This window comes from Akebia trifoliata, chromosome 1 (genome assembly GCF_017979445.1).
Source record: "Akebia trifoliata isolate Shusen 1 chromosome 1, ASM1797944v1, whole genome shotgun sequence".
In the NCBI taxonomy this organism is placed as follows: Eukaryota; Viridiplantae; Streptophyta; class Magnoliopsida; order Ranunculales; family Lardizabalaceae; genus Akebia; species Akebia trifoliata.
In genome coordinates this window covers 32,346,669-32,362,169 of record NC_141375.1, presented here as the reverse complement: position 1 = coordinate 32,362,169, position 15,501 = coordinate 32,346,669, and the positions used below count along the sequence as shown (strand labels likewise).

Here is a 15,501-nt window from a genome sequence, read left to right as displayed (position 1 = left end):
CACCTTAATTAGCTATGGATTCTAATTAAGTGCAAGTAGGAATTTTAGAATCAATGATCTTACAAGGCCTCTCCAACTTTTCATCAACCCTTATTCAAATCACTAGAGACCTTTTTGATATAGTAATGCTAAATGCTATTGTTTTTTGCTAACACGCTTGACGCTCTTTTTTCTCTCTCGTCCATAGTGAAAAAAGCAAACTTTCTAATTTGATCACCTTGTGACATTCAAAAATATAATCCCATGTAATGAGTTGTAGAGGAAAAAATTATATGAACATAATTTATTTTTTAAAAATAATTTTTCGTTCGTTGAATTTTATTTTTAAATTTGGATGTTTGATAGCTGTTCATTTTCAATACCTTCGATCAAATTCGAAAAATAAATTTTATTTTTTATTTTTTTAATATGAATATTTTCATGAAATCTAAAAGGCTAGGTTGTTGGATTGTTAATGTGATAATCAATGTGGTCCCATAGACCTTTTTAAGATTTGAAATCTAAAAATAAATAAATATGTGAGCAACGGACAAGAGAAAAAAGTTCTCTCTATTACTAATATCATTGGCCCACATGTCAAATGTTTGTTGGGTTATGAGTCAACACATCATAGGACGTTTGGGGCGTTGACTAAAAATGATGTGCATTTAACATTTCTCTTTTCAATAGTTTATATATATATATATATATAAATGAACATTTCTAGATTTAGAAATTATGCACACTTAAGGTCGCATTTTCAAAAATTCGTGATACATGAGAAATTGATTAAAATATCTTTGACACTTGAAATATACTTAGAAACACCGTTATGCTAGGAACACACACGTCTGAACTTTGAAATTATCATTATAGGATACAGTTAAACTTTTCGACGAAATTACAAAATTTGACAAAAATATTATTGACAACCAAAACATGCTTAGAAAACACATTACACTTGGAAAAGCACTTCCAAAACATAAAATGATAACCTGAGCCAAAATAAAATATTTCACAAAATAAATAAATAAAAACTTTTCATAATCAACCAAAATGCCCTCTGGTAACTACATTTTTTTTAAAGACATTCCAAATAATTTTTTTAACAAATAAAATCATTTAATAAAAAACTAACAACAAAATTAAATAAATCATAAATACAGATTTTTAAACAAATAAAAACTTTAACAAATTTTAAATTCTAAATATTTTTTTTTTCTACAAGACCCTCCCACACGATTAATTATCAAAAAAAAAAAAAAAAATGAGAAACGAAGAAAGTGAGTATCATGGTTTTTAAATTCGGTATCGCATCTCGTCTCGTTTAGCTTTGATATCGAATTAACTCGGGCGATACGTCTCGGTCTCGAACGAATTTAAAAATCATGGTGAGCATAACTTTTTTGTGGTTATATCACGCCCTTATGTTTTCGTTAATATTTGGGATACCTCCTTGAAGACAGCATGGGTAATCTACAAGAGATGATTTTACTGAAATTTTGAAGCGGTAATCTCCAAAAACACCCTCCCCCCTCCCTGTGGGCATCCAATTTTTGAGAAGATTCTTCCACTCTATTGCAGATGGTTTTAAAATTCGGTTTCGCATCTCATCTTGTCTCATCCAGGTCCAACACCGAGTCATCTCAGATGAATTTTTCAATACATTCAAAAAATCAAAATAAAATTAAACGTGAGGTATTAAATCTTGATAAAAAAAGTGACTTGTGAGTTGATCTCGTTCAACTCACATACCGAGTTAACTTGAGCGATACGTCTCGGTCTCGGACGAGTTTTAAAACCATCTAATTCCGTCTCCAATTTCTTCTCTTACTCGTCTCCGCTTCGTTTCTCTCTCTGCCCATTTCTTCTTAAACTGATCCTAGCGGGGTATTTTGGCGGTTCGTTTTGTGGTTTGAATACCATTGAAAGAAGAGCTCTCTCTCTCTCTTCTTCTTCTTCTCTGAAGGAATCCCTACAACCGAAGTTTATGCTAAGATTTTCGTAGAGGATTCACAAGTATTCGATCGAATTGAAGGGAAGAGAGTTCAATCGTTTCTATTTTTCTAAATCTGAGAGGACTCGCGAAAGGCAAACTCAGGTACTTAGGACACAGTCTTATCTCGTTAGGTTAGATGCTCTTTGTTAGGTTTTCAAATTGCTTTTTTGATTTTCAGATTCGTTTTTAAATCCAAAAGACTTTTCGTTTTCGGTTTCTTCTCAAGGCTTCCGATAATTCGAAATTAATCTTTTTTGCTGCTTTGAGAGGCATGGGATTCAGATCAATTGTCCATGATTTTAAGTTTAACTCTTTTTATTGATTCTCACTAAGTTTATACAAAAAAGGTTGATTATAAATAACTTTTAATAGAGGTTGTTTGACATGTATTGGATTTGGATTGATTCTCACTAACTTCGAATTGGTTTTCCAAAAGCTCTTGAATTTGAAATATGTATTCACTTCTAGTTCTGTTTCAAATTGATTATTTCGATGATTTCATGGTCCCTTCCTAAATATTGTGAGAAATCGAATTTCAAATTCCATACCCATTAGTCGATTGGGTTAGAATTAACTTGTAATTAGTGGGAGCCCAAAGACCTATGCAATGTTCGGCTAGGTCGAATTGACTCAATGATTTGAAAAGGATTAAACTGGTGTCATTTATACACCATGATCTATTGAAGAGAGCTTGGACATGGTTTTATTTAGAAAACCAGATTTTACGTATTATTTTAGTGCTACAAAGATCAAGTTTTTGGGGTGATATAGCTTATGAAAAATAGATTGCTTCGAAATCATTTCAAAAAAGCAAAAAAATCATTTTTTTTTTGATTGAAAATTTCAGATTTTTAGGGTTTGTTTCAATGTTACAAAGTTGAGTTTTGGGGTTAATTTCATGTGCCAAGGTCATGGGTGCATTTTTATACTTGAAGATTCATCTCCATGGCTCCATATCCGAATTGGCTTCAAAAGGGGAAAAAAAAAAAAAAAAATGTGGTATAGTGGTTGCATTGCTTTGGGTTATGAAAACTCATGGAGTTAGATCCATTCAAATTAGCTGTCTTACTAATTATTTTGATTAGCTTATTTTTAATGGTTTTGGTCTCATCTTTTACTGATATTCAGGCTTTTATTCGTACCAGTTAGAGATCAGTTGTCATGAAACTGAAACTGAAATTTTCACAGTGTTATCTAAAATCTTGAATTTGAATTCACAGCTAATTTCTTGCAAATTTCAGAACGTAACATAACACAGGAGATTTCAGTAATTTCTGAATTTCCAAATCCAGCTCTTGTTCAAGGCCTTATCAGAAATGGAGATCACCGAGTCTTCCTTACTCCAAGATCAAGTTGTTTGTAATTCCATACCGCATGGTGGACCAATTTACATGCTCAATCTTGTTGGTCCAATTACCAGAGTTGCTGAGTTTGAAGCTTCAGTAGTTGAAGAATTACAGGTAGATTCCTCTATCAATATCATCTTTTTGTCTAATTGATTGTTGACTTCAAATCATATCTAGTAATGCTCAAGCCTTGAATATTAGAGAATCCTTGGAATCTGGAATGTTCACTACTGAAGGTTTGTTTGGATCATCGTTTTAATCTTGTGCACAAAAGCTCTTAAAAATTGTTTTTTTGCATTGAATTATACTTTTAATTCATTAGCTTATGTAAAAGTACTTCTCTGTTTTTATGCAGAGTTTGGGAGCAGAGTTATGTGTAGACTCATCTCGAGTATGCGAGGATGATCTTTCGTAAGTCAATGCTATTTTCTAAATTTGGGGTTGGTTAAATGAATCTTGTTCATTTCACTCTGTTTATAGCCTTTTCTTTGCTATTTAAACTGTGTCGAATAAATAAATTACAAAGGATTTAGTTTTCTTCCGACTGATTGGACTGAATGCAAATATTAAGACATGTCTTTATTTGTTTCTTCCTCCTGAAGAGATTCTTGTTTTAAGTGTTTGTTTGGATTTCCTTTTTTCCCCTACCAATAAAGGATATTTTCTGCACAGGAATCTAATAAAAAAAGTCTTTTTGCCAAATACTAGTCTTTAACGGCACATGATTGTTATCTCCACAGTGTTGATGAGCTCAAAGTTTTTACAGAGGACGAACTGGTAGATAAAGCTCTTAAAGAAGCATTTCAGGTGTGCTGCTTGCTACTCTTGTTGCAAGAAAACCAACTGTCTTTATAACTTGTTTCTGAAAGTGTCTATTGGCTGACTGCAGGCCAATGATCACGGTGAAAATTCATCACAAGTTACAACAGAGCTCTCTAACAATGTGTCAGTAAATTGTGAACTTTTTTCTCTTGGCTTTCTTTAAGCTATGCGTAAGCATCATAGGTTTAATGCTCAGTGATATTTTAAATTTGGAATTTCAGTTCATTATGATTTCTGTTTACTATGAAATTAGATGGTCACAATTTGTAATTATTCCCTTATCATATGATAGTAGTTAAGAAACAAAAGGAACAGGATGTAGACAATAGCTCACTATGTAGGTATATTTTTCCTATTCACTAATCTTAAATGATTTACATTAACTTTTCCTCTACAAGGATGTTTTTCTGTTTTTTCTATTGTAGACGGTTCCTCGCATTTTTGACAATGGTTTTCCCAAAAGAATGTGGCACTTTCCCATTGGAATATATTTTTTCATGATAAATGTAGTGTATTCAACATAACAAGGGAGACCTAACTGTTCAAAAAAATTACAACAGCAGGGACTATAATAGAATCTTGAAAGCCCCACAAAATATATTCATAAAAAATCAGTTGTATATAATTTCCTCGCTTCTAGCTGTGAAATATTGAAATGATCAAACCTCAAATCCTTAAACTCCGATTAATTAGAAGTTCATTGGTTGACCATTGCCTCAGTAAGCAATGAAGTATTATTTCATAGCTGATGAAAACATTACTTCATGACTATCTGTTTTATATTGATTTTGTTTGCTGGTTTGCGGAGTTGTTTTTTTATTTTTAAAAACAAGTATAAAGATTTTATAAAATGAGAAAAAAGAGATTACAAATGAGAGAACAAAGGCGGCTGAGATGCCCCCCAAGAAGAAGGAAAGAAACGAAACAAAGCAAAATGAAAGCAAAGCAAAAAAACATAAATAAAAGAAAATACAAGCAAAACGAGCAATATTCAGAGCTACACATGCTATCCCATCTAAACACAATCTTCAAAGAAAACCCCAGAGAACTCTTTGTTCAGTTTCGCCCAAAAGAACATCAGGCCTAAGAGCTCAATGAACACCATGTGCGTGTTGTTTTCCTTGCCATTGAACACCCTGTTGTTTCTCTCCTTCCAAAGACCCCACACTATGACCGAAGGAAGAATGGACCACAATTGCCTCTTTTTGTGAAAGAAGATATTATAGTTCCAACCATCTAACAGAGAGCGGAAGTTGTTGGGAAGAACCCAACGCATATGAAACAAGGAAAGAACTGAAGACTAAATACTTCGAGAGAAAGTGCAATAAATAAGAATATGATCCACAGATTCACCATCTTTCATAGGCTTGGTTTACAGAGTTGTCAGATGGCTTGGTTTGATAAAAATGACGTGTCCAATATGATCCACCAGATATGCCAGTTTGTGGTGACTGGGTGTATCCGGAGTGATTTGTCCTACTTCCGAAGGGGGTGGAGACACCCTACATCATCAAAAGAAAGAAAAATGTTGTATATCTGATATAATCCATCAGATTTTCTTTTTGATGTGACACTCTGTCGTACATTCCCAATGGTATGATCCTCATGTTAATGGTACTTGTCTCTGGATTGTAATAATTCAGCATGACTTAAATCTTCTTTTCCCCTGGTCAAGGTGGCATGACACTCCTCCAGTCACATGTCTTCATGAAATCATTTGTTTGTTTCCTACTTTTAGACATGTTAGGCAACCCTACCCATTATGTAGAGGTATGATATGTTCTATCCTTGTGTTACTTCTTGTTGAGGCCTTTGCTTTATTCTTTGAGATCTTTGATTGTCTTTGCTACTCTGTTCTCTTATTTTGTTGGTAGAAAAGTATCCAGTAGGCTTGAGCCCTGAGATCAATTGATCAATGTTATGAGCTACAACTATTGTGGCAGGGAGAAAATGAGAAAAAAAAATCCTGTTTTATATTTACTAGGTTTTTTTCTTAATTTTTATTTTATTTTATAAACAAGTGGGTTACTGGTTAGTAATTAACCTATATCTGCTTTATATCATTATTTTTGCAGGATAAATGATGATCATAGACTCTCAAGCAGTAAAACTGCTAGTTTAGAAAGGTCAGGGAAAGAACTAAGTGAAACAATTAGTGATGATTATTCTGGCAAATTGGAAAAAAATGATTCAAAGAAGAGGAAGAAAAGGGGGAGAACCTTTGATAGGATTAGCCGTGCTTTGGAACTGGAAGTAACTATGCTTTTCCTTTTCTCACATCTCACCTTTCTTCTTCTCCTATTAATTTGTTCATATGGTTGCTATTGATAATGTTGGATGGTTACTGCCTTACTGGCATCACATTCCAGCAAGCTGAGATCTTTTGAGAACATTGATGACTGAATTGTTTTCGGAAAATGTTTTTTTTCACGTTAAATATTAATATATTAGTTTCTTGATGAGTTTAAAATCACAAATGAAGAATGAAGATGCATATCATTTTATTCCTATGAACTACTGTTGGTGCTCTTGTTAAATGAAATAAACTAAATTATCAGGGCCTTTAAACAAAGTTTTGAGTCTTGGGTAATTTAATTTGCTTAACATGGCATACTTTCTTCAGGTTTTGGTTGATATCAAATGTCACATCCACCAATAACTTACCAATTATATTAATTTTTTTTATATCAATAATTGCACTCAATATGCTTTCCCTGTTTGCATGTCTACCATGTTCAGAATGGTTATAATGCACAAGTGGAGCAACTCGTGAAAATCAAGCAAAAACAGGATGAAGACAAGGCAGCAGCCAGACTACATTCATTCAAGTATGTTTTTTTAAAAAAATGATTATGCAAGTCAGCCATGCATGAGATATTTCAATCCTGCATCTAACATTCAGATTCCCCCCTCCCTTTTTAGTGGTAGTTGCAAGATTAGTGAAGGCTCCATTCCATCCTCAGAGAACATTGAAAAGATGGCATCTCTTAGGTTCATAACTTCGGCAACAAAGGTTTGCATCCTTTTTTTTTTTGTGAATAATTGATGTGAATTTGTGTATCTGGAAAGCATTCTCTAACATGTTGGATTCCAGTTTATCATTTGTTTCTGTAACTTTTTAATGTCAATGACATGATGGTTTTCATAGTAGTGTGGACATTTTTCTGTACAACATCTATCTGTGCATAGCTATTTAACTCGCTGCCAGAGCTTATGAAGCGATTAATTGTTCCCTGATGCTATTGATTCATAATCAATGATATCTTAGAACTACTTAAGTATGCTTTGAAAATGTCATGTTAACTGGACTTCACAGCTGATGAATGATATATATCTTTTAATTTCGTTTTTTCGCAGTCGGAAAAACTGGTGGCATTGATTCACTGGCTAGGATAGGGAAAATATTTTCTATTTGTTATTTTGCTACATTAGTGAAAACTAACATCTAAAGCAGTGCAGTCGTGGCTTTGATCACCAATTCATTAGGTCTTTGATTGATATGGTGAAATTATATGTTTGTGTCAGGGTTTGAAGACTGTCTTGTAAGATGGGACATCCTTTGCTCTTATTTGTGTTGGTGTTTGTTTGTAAGATGGTCATCTTGACCTCCATTCTTTAGTTCTTAATGAGATTTTTATCTTATAATTTTTATATATTTATGTGAATTCAAATCCTTAATTCTCTTTGGACGATCCCTGTTTTGGTTAAATCTATTTTGGGAAAAACCTTAACAAGGATCTATTCTAAACAATATTTAATCATATATATATACACCACCCCCCCCCCCTCCCCTCCCTCCCTCCCTCTAAAAGAGCTTTGTAGGCTATGCTAAAATCTAACAATCCTTGAATTGGACAGATTCGTGATCATGGTTGATTCAAACTAATGTGATTTGACTAGTCTTCAAAGAGAAGGGTATAATGATTTGGCATTTTTAATTTTTCAAGTTATGAAAGCTGGCAAATTTTATTCTGTGTGTTTAGCATATGTCCGTGCGCATATCTGGCCACACAATGGCATAATTTTTAAAATGCAAAAAAAGAAAAGAAAAATAGAACGTAAAAGAAAAAATAGTAACTAACTATTATAATAACTCTAGAAATAATGTTTTTATAATCTTTTATGAAAAAATTCATTATTGTTTATTATATGTGTATGTTTAATAAGTATTTAAGAATGCATAAACTAGCACATTGGAAAAAAAGAAATTTTTTTAATGTGTTTATAATTTTGATTGTTGCTAAATTCTTTATTTCTTACTTTTTGATCCTTGAATCTTGCATCGTGATTCTTGCTTCTTGAGTTTGATGTAGATGATTTAGGGTGTACAAAAGAAAAAGATGTAGTTAGATTGAAAAAAATAAAAATAAATTAGAACTTAGAAAGGATCTAAATTGGAGTAGAAGTGAGCTTAAATGAAAGAAGTGGGGAGTGGGAGGCTTTTTTTTTGGGGGGGGGGGGGGGGGGGGGGGGCATCTATAGAAGTAGAAGGTTAAAAAAGGGTTTTTGCCCAATGATGAACAAAATTGACCATGGGGAACAGATGCGATCACGTACTGTGGTATTTTATGATATAAAATAGCATATGCAATCACATATTGCAACTATGGTCGTGGCCTGCCAGTTGAGAATTAGCAAATTTAGGATACTTATACTTGGATTTTACCTTTGTGCTTGTGTTGGTGTTTGCAAGAGTGGGTGAGATGAGTATGGTGTAAACATGGCAGTACTGGTGAGTGGTGGAGATTCACCATGATGATGGTAATTGAGAGAGTGGTGGTTTATGTACACGATGCTTGTCAATGTATTATTATCTGGCAGAAACACATAGCACACTGACCTCAAGAGACCTGATACCCTGACACATCCATACAATTTATTCCAGATACTGTGCTTTATTTTCTAAAATAATTTACTTCACTTAACTCTATAAGTATAAATTGATAGATGAGCTGATTACATGCACTAGCATACAATGGCATATGAATGATGTTGAAAACGAGAAATCTATGGTAACTTGATATTTTTTCTGAAGAGAAATGTGTGCATCATGCTTATTTTTAGTAGCTTGTAGGTGAAGCCATCAGATGTACATGAACATGTGGCAGTGTCTTATCCCGAAATGGTTCTCTGTGTTGAGATTTACCATAACACCAAAAATTGGTTAAAGGTATTTGTCTCTGGTTTTACCTCATGTTCCTGTTCACAATTGTTTCTATGCTGCCATTGATGTTTCCGTGAATTTTTTGCAGATGCAGGAATTCTTTGTCCTAGGGAGGCAAACCCTAACTGAATTGAGGGATCAAATATATTGCTTGACAGACCAGCTGATGCAAAAAGCAGGGCAGCATGATCCTTCTGGATATTTTCTCATTGAAGTAATGGGCTGATGTTATTTTATTATTTGTTTTACCGTCAGATTGATAGTCTTTCCAAAGATCTAACAAAATCCTAATTTTTCTTTTTGTAGGATTTATTTTGCAATGATTTGAGGGATCCTTCTTCTATAAATTACAGTGAACCTATATTTGATTGGCTTAGAAACTCGAGGGATGAGGCACTTGAAAAATGGGAATGGATTCTATCTGGTGAATTACAAAAGAAGCAAAAAGCCTTGTTTGGGAATGTGGCGAAACCCAACCTGCCTCAGTTCAAGGCTGTTGAAATGCATAAGGTTCGGTTTTGTGACTTGGCGTTTCGACTTGGGGCTGGATATCTCTATTGTCACCAGGTATGTGAACATCTTGCCTTGTCTAGTGTTTTAACTCACAAACTCAAGAAAAAGAATGAGGTTTAAATGGATGTATGGGGATGCAACCCTTTCCTACCCTCATTGTAATTTATTTAAAAGTAGAATATCTCTTGATGCTATTGGGCAATTAATTCCTGAACTGAAATGGCCAGATACGAATACTTCCCCTACTACGCTTGGAAAACTAAATAGATTCAACAAAAACCCCTAACTAGTGGACTTCTCATGAATTCCATGGGCCACTAGGAGCTGTATGAACAGGGAAAAAAAGTCCCATATGATAAGCTAGCTGTAGAGCCCCTCCAATAAGCTAAAGAGGGGGTTCAATTTGGTTCAATCAAGGTCCCAGGCTGGAAAGTTTCAGCCCCTTGGGCTGATTCTATTATCCTTCATGATCATGTATCATCAATAGGGATGACAACTGGCTGGGAAACAATGAATAAACATGAATGATCCAAGGAAATTTGATCAAATAATTGTGGAAAAATTTTGACCCATCTTTTTAGCAACAAAACTGTTTGATATATCTCAAACCAGGCCATAGAGCTTGTTTTGGAATCGATAATGCCTCTCCTCATTTGGAAGTGAAATGTGGTATCTTGTCTAAGGTTTCTCACACATGTTGACCATCTCGGTTAGGAACTGGGAAGACATGCTTTACATCCATTTGAAACAAAGTATTGCTTAGACCCCGATGATCTTTCAAAAAAGAACAGAAAAAGGTATTGCTTAGATATCGTTACTGCCATCATGTTGCACTGAATCATGTGGAGCTGTTCCCACACACTTGCATGTGTCCTTGTGGTACTTGTTTTTTTTTTTTTAAAAAAAAGAAGCAAAAGGAAGAGTGAGGGTCTCTGATCATTCCCTTTGCCTTTTCCTATTGATATAATTTTCTTTTTAACAAGCGAAAGGTAAAAAATAAAAGATAAAAAAGAAGAGAAAATTCTATGTGCCTTACCTGTTGTTTGCATCCCATGTGGAAAGGACAAATTCAGGCTCATTTTTACGATAGAATCACTGTTATCAGCTTTCTGCCCGAAAGGGTTAGGAAACACATTTGAGAAGAATACATTGAAATAATCTCTTTGATTGATTGTAACTTATAAGCAGCGATGATATCTCTGTTTTGAATTATATGTAATTAGTATACAACAATATAGACTTGGATTGGCAGCTATCATTAAAAGATGTGCTTAAATTTTTCATGTTAATTCTTACAAGAGAAGAAGAGATCCAGGAGAGATGGAGGAGTTATTCCACAAATTATGATATGAGGACCACCAAAGAGACTAGGGGATAGCAAGAGATATAAGGGCACACATACTTCTGTAGAATTAGGGTTTTTGAAGTAAAAATAACTTCAACAAAGGTGAAAATGGGTTGGACCTTAGAACTGGATGATATTCCAATAAAAGTATGGAAATGCATGATAAGTTTTAAATTGTCATGGTTAACTTCGATATTTATTATTCAATAATATTTTAAAGACAAGATCCTGGATGAATGGAGGAAAATAATTGTAGTAAGCTATAAGAATAAAGGAGACATTTAGAGTATCAAATATTCAAGAATTAAAAAGATGAGCCACACTGTGGAACTAAGCTAGAGTGATTTAACGGTTAAGACAAGAAAAGAATATATTAGAAAATCAATTTGGTTTTATGCTGTGTAGGTCAACCAGCAAAACAATCTTTCTACACAGATAAATGATAGAGAAATATTAAAAAAGAGAACAAAACTTCATATTATTTTTATTTTCTTAGAGAAAGCATATGAAAAAATACCCAGAAAACTAATTTGGTGGGTATTGGGAAGGAAGGGAGTACTGAATGAATATATTGACATGCATGCGAGTGATGTAACTAGTGTGAGGACAAATGGAGAGGTGGGGACTGAGTTTCCAATTACAATTGATATGCATTAGGGATCGACTTTGAGCTTGTATTGTTTGCTTTAGTTATAGATGGTGTAACTGTTCTAATTCAAGATCATGTACCTTGGTTTATGTTCTTTGAGGTGGTGTATCTTGTGGCTGAGGCTAGAGCAACAGAAAACTAGAATTTCGGAAAGAGATGTTAGAGTCCTAGGGCTTTAGGATAAGAAGAACAAAGATCGATTATGTGGAGTATAACAGTCAAATTAAAAGGAAGATTTTTGGGATGATGGTGAGACCAGCAAATAAATTGAGTGTAATAGAGATGAGGATGTTGAGATGGATGAGTAGAAACATTAGAAAATATAAAAGTAGAAAAAAAAAAAAAACATATTAGAGAAAATGTAGGAGTATCTCCAGTAGAGGCTAAATAGGGTGTGTTCTATGATGGCATATTACAACCTAATTAGAAGAAATATACATGTTGAAGGTCTTGAAAGAGCTAAAGGAAAACCTAAAAGAACTTTGAAGGTAGAAATGAAAACAGATACGAGCTTATTCTCAATAATGGAAGACTTGGTTTCGGAGAGAGCAGAATGGGGGATCAAGATTTGCTTGGCCACTCCTAATCTTTGGGATAAGGCTTTGTTGTCATTTTTCTCACCTATTTTTGTATTCTTCCTCATATTTTTCTTGGTCAAAGATTGATGGTGTGCACTTGTGTCTTTTAGAACTTGTTCATCTGTTAATATTGGTTGACATGGTTGTTACAGGGAGATTGCAAGCATATAATCGTGATTAGGGACATGAGGTTGATCCACCCAGAAGACGTGCAGAACTGGGCAGCTTATCCAGTACTCACATTCCAACTAAAAACCCGTTTTCAGAAATGCTCTGCCTGCAGGATTTATCGAGCTACAAAGGTAACAGTGGATGATAAGTGGGCCCAGGAAAATCCATGCTATTTCTGTGATAACTGCTATTACCTACTTCACTACACAGAAGATGGGTCCTTGTTGTATCACGAGTTCACTGTATATGATTATCATCATGAATAATTGTTTTTCTTGTAACATTAACACTGAAAAGTGTAGAGAAAAGGGAAATTGGTTCCCTCCACAGCTATTTAGGTGTCTACCTCTTATTGTATTTATTTATTGAACGATTTCCTTAGTAAAGGCATTATTTTTGAATAAATTCCTTGACAAGGAAATGAGCGACCCATGTCATGATTGATGCCTCTCCCTGTGCATTCTCTATCTTTTGTCCTCTTCAAAGTTCTTTCGACTGTCTTTGGCGGTGCAAGTGTTTGAAATGAAAAAATCGTTAAGCAACTTAGTGTTATGGATTCCAATCCAACTTACCCTGAAAAAAGTATTTACTATAAAAAAGTTATCAATAAAGGTGACTATTTGTGTATAACTGCCAAAAAACAATGTTTTTTGATTTTTTTCCCAATATTCTTAGCATTTTGTCCTCTGCTCGTCGGAGCATGTTTTAGAATTCTACAAGGTGATGCGGCCAAGAAACTTCCCTTAGTAAGGATTGTGTTTTCCTTGTATCAGTTGGCATAGACAGTGAATCCCATGTGATTGGGATTGAGAGTCAAATTTATTTTTCCTATTGTCATCTACCTTTGCAATTAAGAAATACATAATTCTTTTAAATCATGGTTTAGAGGCTGTTAGATCTGGGAACAGTGCCAAGTCCAATGGTATTTAAGCCTATAAACTATTGCATTAAGATAAGATTAACCATTTATATCTAATCTCAATAATCATTGACTTCTCTTTCTTAATTTACCCACATGGCTATGGAGTGGTCACGTGGGTTCGGTGGAAGAGATTTTGTTTATTATTAAGATAGGGAAAGAAAATATGATCAACCATTTATTGATCTCATTATTAAGACAATAACCACCGATTTCCCTTTCTTGGTAGGGAATTTTTTTATTCAGATATAAGAAGGGGTGGGCCCAAAAAATTTCACTTGCAAGGTTGAATTAATAGTACGAAGATGAAATTAAAAGAATTACTGAATAAGAAGATTTTAGAAAATTGATTTTCTATAGAGACTAGAGGATTTAGAAGAAAAATCTTAAAATGGAGAAATGATGGTTTCTTGGCTTTGTGCAATTCAAACTCTCAGAGTGAAGAAGTGGAGATGAACTAAGTGCAAACCATAACAATTAGTCCCATGTCATTTTGATCAAAATAACCTTTATTTTGACCTTCCTAAAATTGTAGAGTAAAACTACCTTGACTCTTAGTGAGTTTTAAAATTATGATTTTGTTGAAGCACATAACAGATTAGTGAAACTGTTAAAGAAAATTTTTCCCGTCTTATATATAAAAGAGTAAATCTAGCCTTACTAACTTAGTAAGATTTCAAATCTTAATAAGAATCATTGAGTTCATCTTGTGGCATTAAAAACATGATGAAATGCCATAGGGATGTGGAGGATAACATTCTATAAATTTTAAGATTAAAAAACTTTAAAAAAAGTTATTTTTATTGTTAAATTTTAATTTTAAATTTGGGAGTTCGGTAGGAGTTTAGTACCTGTCCATTTTCAAAACTTTGATCGACCCCCAAAACCTTGAATTTTAACATGAAATTGAGAGGGTTGCGTGGCTGGATTGCCAATTTGCTAATCCATTTGAGGTCAAGGATCCTTATTAAGATTTGAAATTTTACTAAGTTAGTAAGGAAAGTGTTTTCCAATATAATAATAAAGAGTTTGTATTGTCACTCGAACTTTTCTAACGTCACTCCACTATCCTGTTAATTCTTTTGGTGATTTACATATGAATTAGGGTGTTGTCAGCAAAAGTTGGTGTGACAATATAATCTCTCTAAAATTTTTTTGTGGAGGCCAGACAACCGTCCATATTATTTGTTGTAATTTTTTATATTCAAAAAGTCCCTTATAATATATGAAGTATGTTAATGAAAAAAAATCTTTACTTTATGAATCAGACTAACATGACTAATTTAGTAAAATTTTAAATCTTACGAAGCGTCATTGGGCCCACATTGATTATCAAATTGGCAATCCAACACTATAGTCTTCTAGATTTCATGGAAAAACCAAGGTTCAAAAGACAAAAGTTCAAAACAAAATCCTTTTTGAGCTAGATTGTAAGTGTTGAAAATGGATGGGTACCAGACTCCTAAAGCTAAAATACAATAGTGAAAATTAACTTTTTTTTTTTCTCAATTGTTTTTCAAAATTCTTCGATTTTTGTCCTTTATAACCCTGTGGCATCAAATCATGTTCTTTGAAACCACAAATTGAGGTTGTTAGGATGGTGACTCTAGTCTTGAGTATTAGTGACTCATAATAATTAATAACCACTCATAAGCAACTAACCAGCTTTATCCCCTTCTTTCCTTCTTATGGGTAGTGTAGAGGTAATTTCGAGTTACTTATGACAACTCAGCTCCTTCGTATCGTTTTGTACTCTTTGCTTCCTCCGTTGAGTAGGGATATCGGTGTGGTACCTGCCAAGATCTTCCGACGATCAAGTTAGCTCTTACAATAAGTAATGGTCAAGAACAACTCCTTGACACCCCCCTTGATTCCGAACTCCCTCTCTCTCGGTCTCATCCCCTATTTATAGAATTCCTCTAAGATCTTCTCCAATAAGAAATTTTCTTAAGGCCTCTGATCTCTAGGGATCTTCGTAGGAAATCCCTTACTTTTAGGGGAAGTTACTTGATAAGG

The 15,501-nt window shown here is 33.9% G+C and overlaps 1 protein-coding gene across 3 annotated transcripts; it reads left to right on the top strand.

Annotated features, from left to right (window-relative positions):
• Positions 1 to 1,818: 1,818 nt before the first annotated feature.
• On the top strand, positions 1,819 to 12,987 carry SRD2 (snRNA activating complex family protein). Of its 3 annotated transcripts, none has more exons than XM_086452874.1 (12): positions 1,819 to 2,080; positions 3,271 to 3,438; positions 3,680 to 3,735; positions 4,065 to 4,131; positions 4,214 to 4,269; positions 6,222 to 6,399; positions 6,886 to 6,974; positions 7,069 to 7,159; positions 9,221 to 9,316; positions 9,399 to 9,524; positions 9,617 to 9,877; positions 12,548 to 12,987. In XM_086452874.1, the coding sequence occupies exons 2-12, from the start codon at positions 3,295 to 3,297 to the stop codon at positions 12,830 to 12,832; spliced, it is 1,449 nt and encodes a 482-aa protein (XP_086309000.1). In that variant the 5' UTR covers positions 1,819 to 2,080; positions 3,271 to 3,294; the 3' UTR covers positions 12,833 to 12,987. The 3 variants fall into 3 exon arrangements, with proteins under 3 accessions (XP_086309000.1, XP_086308986.1, XP_086308992.1); XM_086452860.1 differs by having other exon boundaries at positions 1,820 to 2,080; positions 3,220 to 3,438; XM_086452866.1 differs by having other exon boundaries at positions 1,820 to 2,080; positions 3,199 to 3,438.
• Positions 12,988 to 15,501: the final 2,514 nt, after the last annotated feature.